Below are 16,775 nucleotides of genomic sequence, written 5' to 3'. Positions count from 1 at the left end.
TGTCACAAGCTCAGATGAGACCCATAAATGATGCTCAGGAGTGCAGTGTTGTCCTCTCACTCTCCCCATAGCTGCCTCAGCCAGCTGCCCCCCAAGTCAGTCATTCAGGGGGGGAACACCACACATGGGGGACAGTTTATTTTTCCATTAAAAAAATAGATAACAACATCACCATCTCCTAACGGATATTACAGTCATCAACACCACAACGTGCAGACTAAATACCGATCTGTGACAATATTCCTGTCCTGGGGCAGGAGGGATGGAGGCAGCAGGCTGGGATGGGGGGAGGAAGGAGACAAACACGTTTCTTGTGGCCTCAGAGCCTTGCCAGGAGGCTCAGCAGGTACAGGACCCATCCACACCTCTCCACAGCCCCAGTCCAGGACCCACCAGTCCCCACACACACCAGGAGCAGCACCAGAACTTGCCTTCAACAACCCAAATTTCCAACCTTGCCCCAGGGCATCCCACAGAGATATTGGGAAACCTCTACCTTCAACTGGGGACCCCAGGCATCACCTCAATATCCAGGATGGCCAGAAACTCCACAAAGCATCCAAGATGCTGCCAGGCCAGTTGTGGTCACCCACTTGCTCTGCCAGCTCACACTGGTGATAGGGTGGAAGGTGGCTTCTGGGATCAGACACTGGCCACGGTCAGGGGTGGCCTTGAACACTTCTGCTCTCCCCTAAAGTCCCCTGACCAACCCTGGCTGCTCCCAGCAGCAAAAGCAGAGATGGAAAAGCTAAAGCTGGGCAGGGGGAGTCAAGGCAGTGAGCCCTTGGGGAGGGTGCAGCACCCTGCCTGAGCTCCCCAGCACCCTGGGGCCAGCCCTGGCCCCTCTGGGCAGCCTTGCAGGGAATTGCCAGTGAAGGAAAGACCAAGGCCAGGACTTGGGACGTTTCAGCCTCCCTGGAGGCATCACAAGCAATGAGCAGGGGGAATCAGCAGAAAGGGGAAAGAGCTGTTTTCAGTTTGGATCAGGGAATGGACCAGGCAGAGCAGCAAGGAAAAGCAGGGAGAAAGCAGCAGGCACATGGGAACAGTTGGCCCTGGGGATCCAGGACAGTTGGCTGCAGGGAGTCCAGCCCCAGGATGGGAGAGGGTTGGTTTGGGGGTCACCTCAAGCCAGCAATACCTAGAGCAGGCTCTAGCCATCGAGGGAGAGCTACAGCCCATGGACCATGGGCTGCCCAGTACACAGCCGGGACCAGAGGTGGATGGGTGGCAGGAAGGATGGAGCATGGCTCACACCTGGGGCCAAGCGGGCACGGGGGGACTCAGCAGAAAATGGGGATGGAAACTGTCACAGGGAGCAGAGGTTGGCTGCAGCCAGTCCAGAGATGAGCCCCCAGGGCTCTATTTCTGCATGTCACACTGCAGGAGGAGGACGATGGAGGGGTCACTCTTCGCTGCCTCCTTGAACTCCTCCAGGGAGATCTGGTCGTCCTTGTCCTTGTCCATCTTTGTGAAGATCTTGTCAACACGCTGCTGGGGCGTCAGCCCATCTTGGTTCATCCTCATCATGATCACAGTCCCCACCATCTTGTAAATGGCCTGGAGCAAGAAGAGAAGCAAAGTACCAGAGCAGGAATGGTGGATGGGTGCAAGATCCCAGGACAAGGCAGGGGACAGGATTGCTGCTCTACTGGGATCCAGTTAGCTGCTGGCACAAGCTGTGCTGCTGCACAGCTACAATCAGGTACACCCCAGGTACCTTTCAGACAAGGCTCCGGGCAGGAAAACTCATTATATGGTGCCAAAAGTGACCCAATAGCCAGGAAAAGCCTGGGAAAAGCAAGTTACCCCTGCTGATTTTAATCACTGGTACCTCAATAATCTCCAGCATCTCCAAGCGCGTGATCTTCCCGTCCCCATCCAGGTCGTACATCTCAAAGGCCCAGTTGAGTTTCTGCTCAAAGGTGCCCCTGGAGGTGACAGACAGGGCACAGATGAACTCCCTGAAGTCGATGGTCCCATCACCATTCTTATCAAAGGTGCGGAAAGCATGCTGGGCAAACTTGGAGGCATCTCCGTAGGGGAAGAACTGCAGGGAGGAGAGAAGAGAGAGATCGAAACAGGGAGGGGGAGCTCAGCGCGGAGGCTGCACCCAAAGCAGCACCCTCGCCCCAGCAGGAGCAGGGTGCTCCAGCCCCACAGGCAGCACTCGGATCCCCGGCTGGAGCCCACCTTGATGTAGAGCTGCTGGAACTCCTCCAGGTTGAGGATGCCGGTGGGACAGTCCTTGAGGAAGCCCTTGTACCACTGCTTCAGCTCCTGCTCGCTGAACTCCGTGCTCCTCACTAGGTCATCCAGCATCTCTGGGGCCAGCTTGCTGCTGTGCTTGCCCATGGTTGCCCCTGGGAGGGAAAACACACGGCTCCTACACACCAGGCATGGGGAGGGCTGGTGCTCCCAGGCCCTGCTCCAAGCCAACAGCTGGCCAACCCCACATCCCTCTTCCCCACACTGGAGCTGATCCGCCCAGCTGATGGGTGGCCGTGCAGTGTCAAATGCCAGGACAGTGACTGGGGCACTGGGACAAGCTTGGTGCCCATGCTCAGCTGTGGCCTGTGCAGCTGGAGATGTGCAGGAGCTGGCCCTGGGGCAGACCAGCAGCATCACCTTCACTCCCCTCCATCTCCTAGGCTGGCTCCCTTTGGACTGCAGAAAAACACTCAAAAAGCAACTGAAGACCCAGAACTCACATGACCTTTACCAGGCCACAGTGCCCAGCTGCTCTCTGTAAGGATGGGACAAAGACGAGGCAACAGTCTGCCATTAAAGCAGGGAAAAACCTCACTGGCACCATCTGACTTGCAGCATCCAACGGCCGCAGCAATGCCTGACCCGCTCCAAGGAGTGAGGAGGGGGTCTGCGGCCAGGCACCCCTCTGCCGCGGGGCTGCCTGCGGCACGGCGCGCCGGAGCGCTGGCAAGCCTGCAGCTGCGTGGGCAGAATGCGGAGCTGCTCCGATACACGCCGTGCCCGCTCCCACGCAGCCTTGGCTACCGGTGCCGCTCAGCCCGAGCAGCAGATGGCTTGCCGAGAGCTCCTGGAGCTTCCCTCTCCAAAGAGAAAGTTGTGTAGAAGTTCACCTGGAGCTTGACCAAGCACCATCTCCCTTCCGAGCATCTGATTTCCTGGCCATGTGGGCTGCAGGACATGGGGGTACCCTAGGACAGGCACACGCCTCCCCCCGCAGCGATGTGGGGCTCCTCGTGCTCCCGGCCAGCCCCGCTCCCAGCTAATCCCGCAGGCAGAGGCTGTTTCCTGCCCCATCATCCCACCAGCATCTGTCACCGTCTGCCGCGGCAGCGCTTAACCCACCACCCCTCAGCAGCCAGAGCCGAGGAAACATCCGGACGCCCACGAAGCACAACGCTTCCCCAACAATCCCCAGCTCGGCTGTGGAGCTGCATAAGCCCTCCCGGCACTACAGTCCGGCTCTAAACCCGCAGGGACCGATTAATCCCCACCATGGACCATGCTCGTGTGCTCCCGCATCTCCCACCAGCCGGTGCAGCTTTTCCTGTGAGGGAACAGCAACGTGGACCTTTGGTAGGAGCACCACCCCTTACCCTGCCAGCAAAGCCCTCGAAGAGGCCAGGACTCAAGAAGAGCATCCTTTGGACCACAGACCTTGATTCCCCTCTCTGAGCAGGGCCCAGCGCAGGCCACGCCAGGGCAGGGGACACAGGGACATGGCTGCTGGGGCCAGTAGCCAGAAGGGCCATCACACGCTTGGCACGGACCACTTGGCTCAAAGTCCCGATATCATCATCGGTCACCGGCTGCTGGTCCCAAAACAGGACAGAGGGGGGGGTCGCCACGGGTGTCCCCCCCCACCCCGGGGCTGCACCCAGCCTCCAGCACCACCCCGAGGGATCCGCACCCTGCGGAGCGGGGAAGGGGCACAGGGCCCGGCCCCAGGGGATGGATGGGGCGGCCGGGCTGGGGGCAGCAGCACCCGTGGGTGCGGGGGCTGCTTTGCCCACCCCCGGGGAGAGGGGGGGAAGCTCCGGGGCACCGGCCCCCTCACCCGCTGGAACCGGCTCTGCACCGGGGAAACCGGGTCCCAGCCCCGGGAGGGGGGCGGCTCCGGCCCCGACGGCCCTTACCTGTCGTGCGGCGCGGGCAGGCGGCGGCTCGGGTTTGGGGGGGCCGGGCGGGGCGCGGAGCCGGTGCCGGTACCGGAGGGGCCGCCGTCCAGCCCGCCGGCTCCACCCGCGCCGCTCCCGCCCCTCTTGTAGCCGCGGGCCGCCCGCCCCCCCGGCGGCAACGTTCGCCCATTGGCTGGGAGCGCTGCCAATCAAGCGGGAGGGGCCGCGGGGGGGATCGAGGTGGGCTACTGGGGGGTACTGGGATGGGAAATGACACTGGGATGCTGGGGGGGGGGAGTGGAGGGGATGCTGGGGAGGATGCTGGGAGAGGGATGGGGGGGCGATGCCGGCAGTGGGATGCGGGGGGTGCTGGGTTCAGCACCAGGGATGCTGCCGGCCCTGCCTGCCCAGAGGTGCCTGACTGGTCCCCAGTCTAGAGCAGAGCCCCCCCCGCCCTCCCTGCCCCTCCTGCCACTCTCTGCTGCTGCCTCCCTGCTTCCTCCTCCTCCTCCCTCTGCCCACTCACCTGCCTCTGGCTCCTGTCCCTGGTGTGGCTGATCCCCAAACACCCCAAAATCCGCTTCCCTTGGGGTGCTTCAGGGCTGGCAGGGGCTACGCTGCCTGCATCCCCCTGTCAGGCACCCAGGGCAGGGCCCCGCTGCCAGCACCGGGGGGCCCCGGGACACACCTCGGTCCTCGCTTGGCAGAGCCGCAGCTGAAGCGCAGCGGGGAAAGGGCCGAGAAAACCGCTCTGATCTCCAGAACCGAACGTGGAGCGTTTCCATGGCGATCGGTGGCGGCTCTTCCCAGTGACCTTGGCCATCCCAGTGCCACCCATGTCCCCCCCCCACCAGCAGCCCCTCCGCAGCTGGCGGCCACTGAGCTTGGATGAAGTTTCCATCGAGCCATGGGCTGGTCCCTGGTGGGGTTGTGGGTGCTGTGGGGTGCTCTGCCCTTCGCCATGGCTCAGCACCCCCCGGCCCAGCGCTGCTCTCGGGGTCACCCACCCTCGCTGCGGAGGTGACTGCACGAAGCTGCCCCAGCTGGAGGCGAGAGAGGGCTGCCTTACAAAAAGACACAAATATTTGCAGCTGTGTATGTGCAGCAGGGGCTGCAGGGATCCATCACTCACCCTCCCGGGGGGCAGGAGGGCTGGGACCCCCCACCATGGATGGATGTGGCCATGCCCCCGCTCCGGGGCTGGACCCCCACTTGGGGTGGGGTGATTGAGCCCCGTGATTTTCAGGTCACTCCAGCAGCCTCCACCGGGCACTGGGCACACGGCTCTGCCTGGCCCCAAAACCTCTCCATGAGCCTCCCCAAGAGCATGGGGGGGACAAGCCCCCCGCCCCCCCAGTGCTGGCTGGGCAACCTGCTGCTGGTTCTTACTCGCCAAAGTAGAGAAGACATCAATTAGTGCCACTGCAAACCGCCCGCGCTCAGGGTGCGCAGGGGGACTGAAAAATTAATAAGTGATTAATTGAGGCACCACGGCTGCCAAGGCTGAGACCGGCACAACTCAGCTCATGGGACAGGGTGTGCCGAAGGGGATGGGGCAGCTGGAAGAGATGGGGGAGCACCGGGGGGGGTGGTTTGTTAAAGGGATGCCCTGGGGACAGGGACAAGGGTGGCTGTGGGGTACTGGGGTGTCCAATATTTTGGGGCTGTGACACCCCAAGTCCTGGTGCTGCGGAGATGCCTGGGCTCATGCGGGGCTGGCCACACTGGTGACCCCGAGCACATGGGCTGAAGCATCTGGCTGAGCCCAGCACCCAGATCAGGGCACCCCAAACCCCAACCTAAGCCCAAGCTCAACTGGGATGCTGGCCCAGGGAGTGCGGAGGAGACACCAGGCTGCCGGAGCAGGGGACAACCGCCTCTGCAGGCAGCACTGGTTCCATGGCAGCCCTTTGCTCCCCGCTCCTGCAGCAGCATCACCCCAGCTCCCTGTTCCGGGGTGCCCAGGGTGCAGAGCTGCCAGGGCCTCCCCGTTTCCTAAAATCTTCATTATCCAGTGACACTGCCGAATGCAAAGGGCTGCAGCTTCCCCCAGCGGCTACGGGCTGCAGCAGCACAGCTTGGGGGGCTGTACCCAATGGGGGGACCCTGCAGCCACAGCCCCCCACTGCCTGGGGCTGCTGCAGTCGGATCAGGCCCCCCAAACTGCTGGAAGCCGTGGGGAGCAGGAGTCACCACTGCTCACCCCAGCCTCCTGACAGCCCTCGTCCCGCTGCACCGCCAGCGGTGACACAGTTGGTGCTCGGGGCATCGGCAGCTCAACCAGCCCCTTGGTGACCCCCCAACGCTCCTCTCCCACCAGTGTCCCCATGACACAGTCCAGGGCGGGACCCATCACCCCGGGTGGGGTCAGCTGGGCAGGGCTGGGGACACGGATGGTCACCGTCCCTCGGGGCCAGTGCACAGCATTCGCAGCCAGTGCAACCCCACAAAACCCCCATTTTCCAGTGGCACACTGGGCAGCAGCCAAATGGCCTGAGCACGGGGCTGGTGGTCCACGGGCACATGCTGGGACATCGGGAGGGGCTGCAAGTGGCTTTTCCCCGGCACAGCCCTGCCATGGGTGGCACATCCCAGGGGAACCGTGTGCCAGCCCCGCTGCGGGCAGCGTTTGGGGTTCAACTGTGGTTTGCAGAGTTTTGGAGCAAAACGGGGATTTCTCACTCGCTTGCCCGTTTCTTTTGCTGCTCCCTCCTTTTGAGCTGTGTTTGCCAGCAGCCTCAGCCTTTCCCCAGTCACTCGCCGCCCCCAAAGCAGGTCCCTTCTCTATCTGCTGCGCCCCAGGGCTGAGGCTTGGTGCCGGGTGCTGTAGGGTGGGCACCCCTGCAGTGCTTTGCTGTGCACAAATGCCCTTGCAAAGGAGCGAGGAGCTGCTGTCACCCCCCACGCCGTGTCCCTGGGGAACACCTCTGGGTGCCACTGAGCAAGCTGGACCTGGGGTGACCACAACACTGGGGGTCCCTCTTGATGTCCCTACAGTGATGCGCTGTGCTGGCCCGGGAAAAAGGGGTGCAGGGTGGAAAAGCAGCCCTGCTCCAATTTTGGGGTTCCCCACCTGCTTCCTACCTCCCACATCACCCTGTGGGAACAGCTCTGGGCCAGCACGTGCCACCCAAACCCCTCCTGGCCCCAGTCTGGGGGGGGAGCCAAGGGGGGATGGATGGTGCTGCCTGGGTGAAACGGGGCTCCCAGGGAGTGCGTCTGGTTTGGCCCCGTGGCAGTGGCAGCGGGTGGGTTTGGTGACTGTCCCCCTCCCCGGAGAGGGAACTGGGGGGGAGTGATACCATCCATGGGCTGGGGCAGGAGCAAAGAAATATTTGGGGCTTCCCTCCCCCTGCTCAGAGCAAGCTGCGGGTGCTCAGGCTGCTGGGGCTGAGCCGGGCTGGCTCTGATGGAGGGGGGGGACACACAGAGGCACCCTCCCGGTGTCACCACGTCCCCCAAAACCAAGGAGCATCACCCCAGCGGGACCCAGAGCCCTCGCCCTGGCAGGCCGCAGAGGTTCTCCGGCCGGCACGTAGGGGGTTAAGCGTCCCCGTCTCCCTCACACTTGAGACGTCACCGTCACCAGTGGCGTGGGGGGGGGGGCTGGGGGGCTATGGTGGTCTTTGTGGTGCATTCGGCAGCTGGCGCAGGGCGGCTCACGCACACGGCGGGCGGCTCTTCCCCGACACCCCGCGCTCCGGCAGCATCCGCAGACAACCGGCAGCGGCCACCGCCTGCCCACGCCTCGAGCTCCCCACCGCCACGGTGAGCGAGGGCCGCCACGGGGGGGACGAGGACAGGGCTGCCACCAGGCCTGAGACCAGGGTGGGGGGCTCTGGCAGCCGCTGGCTGTCTCCCTGCGGAGAACCAAACCGCTAAGCAGCCCCTCGCAGGGCATCCCTCTTGGCACCCCCAACGCTTGCTGGGTGCAGGGCTGGGGGTGATGGGGTGGGTGCAGCTCCCCCCCCAACCCCACCCCGGGGTTGCTGCAGCCCCGCGGTGGCCCTGGGTGGGTGCGGGTGCACGGCTGGGTGCTCGCCCGCGCCGGCTGGGTGCTGCGGCTCAGCTCCCCGGCAGCCCTGCGGTAAATCCTGCCGCTCACCCGCAGCCGCAGCACGGCAGAGGGGAGGCCCCCGGCACCCCACCGGCCCCACTTGGGGAGGGACTCAGCCCCATGGTGGGGGACCCACACCTCCCTCCAACCAGGGAGGTTCCCAAACCGCGGGGGGGTGACAGCCCCAAGAAGCCCCAACTCCACCCTGGGCAGGGCTGGGGGTGCTCCAGCTCACCCTGGGGCAGGATCTGGCCCCAGCACCCTGATTTCTGGGACAAGGTCCCCCCCCACCCGATGAAAAACCTTCAGGCACCGCGTGTCCGACCCTGCAACGGCTGCGGTGATGCCGGCGTGGCCATGGGTGGGGGGCAGCGGGCAGGAGGGGCTCGGCGGTGGCGGTGGGCACCGGGCCCAGCACCCAGTGGGCACCCAGCGGGTGGGGGGGGGCTGTGGGATGCAGAGCCGAGCAGAGGGGAAGGGGCACCCCAATCTCCAGCCGGGGGTGCGGCGCTGCACCAGGCTGCGGTGCCCACAGCGATGCTGCCGGCGGCGAAGGGGCACAGCCCCAAAAACGGCCCTGGGTGACACGGGGTGGGCCCGATCCGGGGGCACTGCTGTCCCTTCGGCACAGCCAGCCCAGGCTTGGGGGGGGGGGAAGCGATGCTCCTGGGTGCAGAATTTGGCCCTGCCTGGAGCAGGAGGAGGGTTTCACCCCATCAGCTGGGGTGTCCCCATGGAGGTGACAGCCACTGTGGGGTCCCCGTGGGGCAGGGGGAGTGGGGAGAGGTGGCGGTGCAGGGTGATGAGGGGGTGCTGGAGCAGGATGGGGGTGCAGGGAGGCCACCACAGGGAGGGACAAAACCCGGGGCCACCTCGGGTGTGGCTGGGGGGGGGAACCCACTGCCTCCGGCCCTGCACCCCTCGCGGGCAGCCCTCCTCCAGCAGCGCACCCCGCCATGAGATCAGTGCTGGGGTGCGGTGCCTTTCCCTGTGGATTTGGGGCGCGTGGTTCCCCCAGTTCAGCTTCACAGCAATGGGCAGCCCACAGTGGAGGGAGCCCCTCGCCCTCCCCACTAGCCACCCGGGCAGGGGGACATTCCCTGGGCCAAGGGCCACCACGGGGTGTAGGCACCTGGGGCCAAGGAAACGGTGCAAATCAGGCACTGAGCCCCAAGCGGAGCCACCCCTCCATTCCAGGGGGGCTGCAGCGATCCCCACCCTCCCACCCAGCACCGAGCCCCTGTGCCACGGCTCCGGGCTCACGCCGGGGCGTCCCCACACCGGGGACTGTGGGGACCCATCCGTGCCCCCACCCTGGGCACAGGCAGAGTTCAGCGGTGACAAATCCCAGCCCCAAGCCAACCGTCAAGGACAACCGCGGCGCGGGCACAGGGACACCCGCACGGGGATCGCAGCACGTGTCGGAGGGGAGCGGGTGTGAATCTCCCACCCCGCCGGCTGCCCCAGGCACTCCAGGGTCACCCAGCACCATCCTGCAGGGCCCAGCACCCCTCCAAAACACCCCAGCACTCAGCAGGACAAACCCCAGGGTCACTGCGCCGGGGAAGCCTTGGGTGTCTTTACACCCCACTATGGGGTACGAGCACCCACCACACGTGGGGAAACTGAGGCAGGGGGGGTGCTGTGGGTGCCCTGGCTCCCCAAAGCAGCTTGAATTTTGGCATCAGGCTGGTGCGTCCCATGTGGCCTCAATGTAAAGCCACCGCTTACCGGGCCTGGGAGGAGGAGGAGGAGGAGGAGGAGGAAGGCAGAACCATCCCTGTTGATGCCGAGGGGCTGCGCTGGGGCTGAGCTGGGAGTGCTGGGTTGGGGGGCAGCAGCCCCATCCCAGGCACGAGGCTGCTCCAACCCTCCCTGCTGCTGCTGCCTCCCCCAGCTCTCCCTCTCCCCTTCCCCAGCCACATTAATTAAACCCAAACGCTTAATTACGACCTGCTGAATCCCACGGCTGCTTCCTGGAGCCCGCTAACATCGTGGGGCCAACCCCCCCCACATCCCTGTGGGAAACATAAGGAATGGGGGAACCTGGGGAGCATCCCAGCACCTGCAGGATTTGGGTTGTGGCTCAGCAGCAGCATAAAGGGATCTTCATCCAACGTGTGGAAAACCCAACCAGCGGTGCCGGGAAAGTCATCCCTGGGGGTCTTGGTCCCTCTGAGGAAAGATGGGGACAGATGGCTCAGCCCCGGGGCTGTCCCCGAGCTGCTGGCAGGTCCCCCAAGGGGTGCGGAGGAAAGCCCGGCGAGCGACACCGGCTGCTGGCAATGAAAAAATAATGGAGGCAAATAAGGTGAAGGCTGGCGGCAGCGTGCAGGGCTGCGAGCCGGGGCGGGGAGAGCCAGCGTCCCACTGTCTGGTCACCTACTGGCAGGTCCCCAGGGTGGGGGGTGCCTGGTGGGGTGGCCTGACCCTCCCGCCCTCCTGCCCTCAGGTCCCTGCCGGCCCATGAAGTGATCCAGGCGGGTGGCACAGCCCCTGCTCCTGCCGTAGCCGCCACCGTCACACCGGGCACTGAGGTAAGGACCCAGGGCCGTGGTTGTGGGGTGGGTGGGACGCTCCGGCGCAGGCATCAGACCCCCAAATCGAGTCTGTGGGGTAGAAATCCCAATTGGGGTCTTCCCCAATGGGGGATGTCCAGCTCCGTCAATCGGGGGGAGTTGCCATGACCCCGTGGGGGTCACTTGGAGCAGCCCCCCATCCTCCAGCCGAGTGTGGGGGGCCGGGGCGGGGGAACCGGGGTGCCTCGGGGGAAGCGGCGTGGCCAGGGGCACCCACAGGAAGCCCGACGCTCGCGAACTGGCGCCCCGCTTCCCTCCCCGCCCCGGCAAACAGCAGCGGCAGAAGCGCCGGGGAGAGCCGCCGCGTTTCGGCAGACGCTCACACCCGTGTGCCTCGGCCAGGAGGGTGCGGGGCTGGGAACGGCGGGGCCGTGGGGTGCGGAGCCCGGCGGGACGGGCACAGGTAGGTGCCACGGCAGCGGCCAGCGGTGGGGGCTCGGGCGTGCCGGGGTGTCCGGCCAGCGGCGCCGGTGCTGTTCCACTCTGTTCTGTTTCTCTCGCTCAGGTCTGCTGGCCATGGGCAACCTGATAAAGGTATTGGGCAAAGATTTAGAAAACTGTCCTCATTTTTTCCTGGATTTTGAAAGTAAGTCCCGTGAGCAGGGTGGGCGCGGGGAGGGGGCCGGGGCCGCTGCTGCGGCTGCTCTCCGGAAGATGGGGACAGGCACGGTGTCCCCAAGCAGCCCAGTGTCCCCAGATGCCTCGGGGCAGCCCCAGACGTGCCCCACAAAGGGCTGAGTGGGGCAGGGGAGCAGGACCCCGAGAGATGCCCCGTCCTTGGAAGCGCAGGGGGACATTCCCAGCTGAGTGGCAGGGACGCAGGATACGTCCCGGCAGCAGGACCTGGCCCACGAGGACCTCAGGCACATGCCCGCTGCTGTTAGTCAATGGCCCTGGGTGGCCATGTGGCATATCCCCCGCTACCGTCATGGTGGGGACAGCCTGGAGGCCGGGGGTGCTGGGGAAGGAGGAGGGAAGGATCCATGCTGCCTGCACTGCCAAGAAGGACGGGGATCGGGGACCCCGGTTCAGCCTGGGGACCTGCCCCAGCTTCCCACTGGCCCGGGCTAACTGGGACAGGAGAGCAGGGCTCTCAGACCTCCCGGGCTGGACACGGGAGCGTACGGGAGGTGGTGGCCACTGTGGCAGGATGCTAGACCCGGCGCAGCCCTGTGGTTCCTCCTTCCTCCCTCTCCACCTCTTCCTCCCGGGGTGCAGCTCAGAGCAAGAGCGAGGCGGGTAAAAATAGTGCAGCAGCAAGCGCTCGCCCCAGCCCCGGCCCCGGCGGGGAGAGGCCGTGCACAGCTCGCCGCACCACCTCCAGCACCGGCACATCCCAAAATAGCCGGGGCTGGGGTAGCGCAGCCACCCCGCTCCCACAGCCAGGGCCCTTCCTGGCTCCTCCTGGGTCCTTCGAGGCAGCACAGCCTTCATCCACCTCCAGCCTCCTCCGCAGCCCCCCGGCATGGGGACGGGGCTGTGGGGGCTCCCCCAGACCCCCTGTTTTGGGGCTGGCTCCGCAGCTAGAGCGCGGGGATGCCTGTAGCCAAGACTCCGGGGACTCGCTCACTGCTTCGCCCTCCTCACCGGAGCCCGGCGGCTCTCTCCTCCCTTCGCTCCTTCCTCTTCATCACCCCATCTGCCAGCGCTCATCACCATTGGGGGGGGGAAGAGGCTGCAGCCCATGGCCGGGAGCAGCTGTGGGGTCACCCCCCGGCCAGCGGGGAGCCCCCCGAGCCCCCCGGGAGCCCCCTGAGCCCCCTGGGAGCAGCGGGGGGAGGACGGGGGCTCCAGCCGCCGGCGGCCGCTGCCCGCAGCCCAGCACCTCTTCCCCGAGCACCACCTCACCATCATGCTTTTTTCCTCTTGTTTCTTCTCTTGCAGGTTTCACATGGGGAACCTTCTTAAAGTGTTGACTTATAACGAACTTGACCAAGGCCCTAATTTTTTCCTTGACTTTGAAAGTGAGATGGGATTTTTATTTTCCTTTTTTGTTTCGTACTTATTCTGAGTTCCACATCCACGCCATTTTGAGTTCTCGTACCCGTCGCCCATCGCATCGCGCCCATCCCAGACGTCCTCCCCCCACCTTTGCCGGCCGGGGGTCTCCCCGGGGAGGGGGGGCCGTGGCCGCCGGGGCAGACCCATGGCCGGGGGCTATCGCTCCGCACCTCTTCCTCGGGGCAGTTTGAAGCCCGTTGGGGCCAGCCCGGGGCTGGGGGCTGCTCGGGGACCCCCGTGAGCAGGACCGCGGTCACAGGGCAGCCAGGACTCACCCCCACCTGCCCCCCCCCCCCTCCACGGCTTGGCTCAAGCTTGGGCAAGGAGACGGATCAGGGGGAGAAACCCCGCCAGGAAGGGCTGCAGGCTGGCGGGAGAGCCGTGGGACGGGGTGCTGGCACCCCACCCCGGCTCTCGCCGCCCAGGGCCCCGCTCAGAGCCCTCCGGGTTTCTCTCCCCGGGGCGCTGCCCTGCAGATGCGCAGCCGACGGAGGCCGAGACGGCGGTGTGGAACCAGGTGAACGCCGTGCTGGAGGAGGCACAGGCCGTCCTGGCCGAGCTGCAGTCATACACGGGCGCCGGGCAGGAGATCCGAGAGGTGGGTGCAGCCCCGGCGCCCGCTGCCCACCCACCCACCACGGCTTGGGGCGACGGCTGGTGCTCTCCCCCTCACAGGCCATCCAAAACCCCGGCGACCTGCGGCTGCAGGAGAGGGCCTGGAGCGCCGTCTGCCCCCTCGTCGCCAAGCTGAAGCGCTTCTACGAGTTCTCCCTGCGGCTGGGTGAGCGCCCCGAGCCTCCGTCCCCCTTCCCTGCATCCCCCCCGTTGCATCCCGCATCCCTCTCCAGATGCAGGAACGGGGCAGGTTGGGGGGAGCCCCGGCCATGGGGCGTGCTCAGCTGCGGATGCCACGCTGCCCTGTGCCTCAGTTGGGGCCGGGGAGGCGGATGGGAGCGGGGACAGGGACCAGCGGTGCTTTGTCCCCAGAGAATGCCCTGCGGAGCCTGCTGGAGGCCCTCACCAGCCCCCCGTACGCCCCGACCCAGCACCTCGAGCGGGAGCAAGCCCTGGCCAAGCAGTTCGCCGAGATCCTCCACTTCACCCTCAGCTTTGATGAGCTCAAGGTACCTTCCCCGTGCCCCCCGTGCAGGACAAGGGCTGAGGGGGGCCCCACGGCGTCCCCACAACTGGGACCGTGCAAAAGCTGTGAGCCAGCACAGTCCCTTGTGACCCCCGAGGCTCGCCCCGCGCCCCAAACACAGGACTCCCCTCCGCAGATGACCAACCCCGCCATCCAGAACGACTTCAGCTACTACAGAAGAACCATCAGCCGAAATCGCATTAACAACCTGCAGGTGAGAGGACGGTGCTGTCACCCCCCCACCCAGGGATGGCCTCCCCCCGGGGGGGCCACAGGACTGGGGACGGCTCAGCCATGCCAATGGCCCCTGTCATCCCCCCCCACCCACAGCTGGACGCGGAGAGCGAGGTCAACAACGAGATGGCCAACAGGATGTCCCTCTTTTACGCCGAGGCCACCCCCATGCTCAAAACACTCAGCAATGCCACCACCAAGTTCGTTTCAGAGGTGAGCGAGGCCGGGGGGGACCCTCGGGGTGAGGGAAGCCCCCTCCAGCCCCAGCACCACGCAGAGGTCAGGAGGGGAGATGGCAGCCGGGACCTCTTGGGTTTCAGAACAAGACTCTCCCCATTGAGGACACGACCGACTGCCTGAGCACCATGGCCTGTGTCTGCAGGGTGATGCTGGAGACCCCGTGAGTACCCCGACCAGGGTGGGGGGGGACATTTTGATGCTGGGGTCCCTGTGCCACCCCCCCGGGCTCAGCCAGCCCCATCTCCTGGCACAGGGAGTACCGGAGCCGCTTCACCAACACCGAGACCCTCCTCTTCTGCATGCGGGTGATGGTCGGCGTCATCATCCTCTATGACCACGTTCACCCCGTGGGGGCCTTTGCAAAGACATCCAAGATCGATGTGAGTGCCCATGGGGTGCACCGGGGGGGGCGGTCCCAGCCGTCCCCCTCATCCCAATGTAGCTGTGATGCCTGGGGGTCCCTCTCCCTGGATGTCTCCTGTGGGGACGTCTCTGTCCAAGCTGGTCCAAAGGGGAACTCATCCCCCCACAAGGAGCAAGGAGGAGGATGGGGAGGAAGGGGGGGCAGCCCCTCACAGCGTACCCAGGCTCTCACAGCCTCTCTCACTCCCCCCCACCAGATGAAAGGCTGCATCAAAGTCTTGAAAGACCAACCCTCAACCAGCACCGAGGGGCTCCTGAATGCTCTGAGGTGAGCCAGGCTGGGGGACATGGCGGGGTGGGGGAGGATGTGGCGTCCCCCGACAGCGCTGTGGGATGGTGGCGGAGCGGGTCGGGGCGCTGCGGGGTGACCGTCCCCTCTCTGCCCAGGTACACCACTCGGCACCTCAACGACGACACCACGTCCAAACAGATCCGGGCCCTGCTGCAGTGAGCGCGGGGCGGCCGCCGGAGCTGGCCCCGACCCCGCGCACGTCACCGTGTCACCTACTCCCATGACCATACCGCTCATTTTGTACAGAGGGAAAAGGGACAATAAGAAATACAAAAAACAAAACCCAAAATGGCCCAAGGTCACCCCACTATGCGCTCCTGCCTCCCCTTCCCACCCCCACCCCCCAAATTAACACCCGCTTCTGGACACAAAGTGCGGGTGGCACCATGGGGACACCGTGCCGAGGGTGCTGGGGCCAGGCAGGATGGGTCCGGGCAGGGATGCACTGATGGGGCCAGCGGCAGCGAGCACCCACGGCACGGGGGCACCTTGGGGAGGGGGGAAAGGGACACGTGTCACCCCTGTCCCCATCCTCATCCCCGAGCATCCAGCTGCGGAGGAGGAGGAATAAACATCCCTGCAGATCTGCACTGACTCTGGTGGAAACGGCTCAGTCTCACCTGGTAGATTTTTAATGAGAGTAATTAAATCTCCACTCACCTCTTCTTTTCTACATTTTTTTTTTGGGTGTGAAATAAAATGACATTTAATCTGTTCGTGGCCGGAGTGGGGCCATCTCTGCTGTGTCCCATCCCGCACTGCACTGGCTGGAGGCACCTGGACCATCGTGTCCAGCTATCAGGGTCCCCGGGGCCCCGTCCGTGACACCCCTGGGACCGAACCCCGCCCAGGGACCACATCCCCCCTCCATGACACCTTGGGGACCCGTCCCTGCTGGGACAAATCCCATCTCCCAGCCATGTGTCCCCCCCACCATGACACTGCCAGCGACCAGGAGCTCCTGGAGGGACAACGGCCCAGGGCTGGCACCCAGGTTGCCCCCCCCCATGGTGGTGCTGCCCCCCCAGCTGCCCCCAAGCCAGCCCGTCCACGGCACCCTCCTCCCCCAGTGCCCCAGCAGCTGCAGACTGGGAGGACTGGGAGGAAGCTGGAGGCCATGGCTGGCTGCCACGGGGCCCGTGCCTTTGCCGGCAGATGGCCCTGTGACACCGTGACAAAGCAGCCCCGGCAGCCCCCCCCTCGTGTCAGCTCTACTGTGGGGGGACCCACTCGGCCTCGAACCCCCCCTGAACCCCCCCGAGCTGGGGGAGGCCCCGACGGGCACCCCGCAGCACAGGGCCCGGTGCCAGCCCGTGGCGGGGGCTGCGTCACCCCCCTCACAGGGACACCCCTGGACTCGTCCCGCTGTGGCCACACTCCTGGGGCGCGGGGCCAAGCCCCCCGGGGTTTGGTGTCCCGCCAGCCCGACGGCGCTCTCCTTCCCGCAGCCTTCCTCCCGCCAGGCAGCCGCGGGCAGCTGCCTGCACTGCCAGCCTCCCCTCACCGCCCTGCACGGCCCCCCCCCCACTGCTGGGGGGCGATGGGCACCCCACATGTGATACCAGGACCCCAGAGCCCTCGTGCAGGGTGGCTCTCTGGTGGCATGCCTGTGCCTCAGTTTCCCCCACCTGTGCAATGGGCGACAACCACTGTCTCCAGCATGAGCTGCGGGGCGCACGGGCAGGGTCCCTACAGCCCCCTG

General features: G+C 65.6%; 2 protein-coding genes across 5 annotated transcripts; one reads left to right on the top strand and one right to left on the bottom strand.

Moving 5' to 3' along the window:
- Window positions 1-121: 121 nt before the first annotated feature.
- Window positions 122-4,255, bottom strand: HPCAL4 (hippocalcin like 4). The gene is made up of 4 exons (XM_074894205.1): window positions 4,125-4,255; window positions 2,194-2,363; window positions 1,835-2,050; window positions 122-1,560 (listed from the first exon to the last, which is right to left on the bottom strand). The coding sequence occupies exons 2-4, from the start codon at window positions 2,353-2,355 to the stop codon at window positions 1,363-1,365; spliced, it is 576 nt and encodes a 191-aa protein (XP_074750306.1). The 5' UTR covers window positions 2,356-2,363; window positions 4,125-4,255; the 3' UTR covers window positions 122-1,362.
- A 3,454-nt stretch (window positions 4,256-7,709) lies between these two features.
- On the top strand, window positions 7,710-15,787 carry LOC141954719 (CYFIP-related Rac1 interactor A-like). Of its 4 annotated transcripts, XM_074894498.1 has the most exons (13): window positions 7,710-7,874; window positions 10,616-10,700; window positions 11,248-11,328; window positions 12,627-12,706; window positions 13,220-13,341; window positions 13,419-13,524; window positions 13,731-13,867; window positions 14,021-14,098; window positions 14,215-14,331; window positions 14,439-14,518; window positions 14,612-14,738; window positions 14,979-15,049; window positions 15,169-15,787. In XM_074894498.1, the coding sequence occupies exons 4-13, from the start codon at window positions 12,634-12,636 to the stop codon at window positions 15,230-15,232; spliced, it is 975 nt and encodes a 324-aa protein (XP_074750599.1). In that variant the 5' UTR covers window positions 7,710-7,874; window positions 10,616-10,700; window positions 11,248-11,328; window positions 12,627-12,633; the 3' UTR covers window positions 15,233-15,787. The 4 variants fall into 4 exon arrangements, with proteins under 4 accessions (XP_074750599.1, XP_074750600.1, XP_074750601.1 ...); XM_074894499.1 differs by lacking the exon at window positions 11,248-11,328; XM_074894500.1 differs by lacking the exon at window positions 12,627-12,706.
- The last annotated feature ends 988 nt before the right edge of the window (window positions 15,788-16,775 follow it).

The sequence above is a fragment of the Strix uralensis genome, chromosome 25, assembly GCF_047716275.1.
Source record: "Strix uralensis isolate ZFMK-TIS-50842 chromosome 25, bStrUra1, whole genome shotgun sequence".
Classification (NCBI taxonomy): domain Eukaryota; kingdom Metazoa; phylum Chordata; class Aves; order Strigiformes; family Strigidae; genus Strix; species Strix uralensis.
The sequence above is the reverse complement of the archived record's forward strand: the minus strand, read 5'-3'. Positions and strand labels throughout refer to the sequence as shown.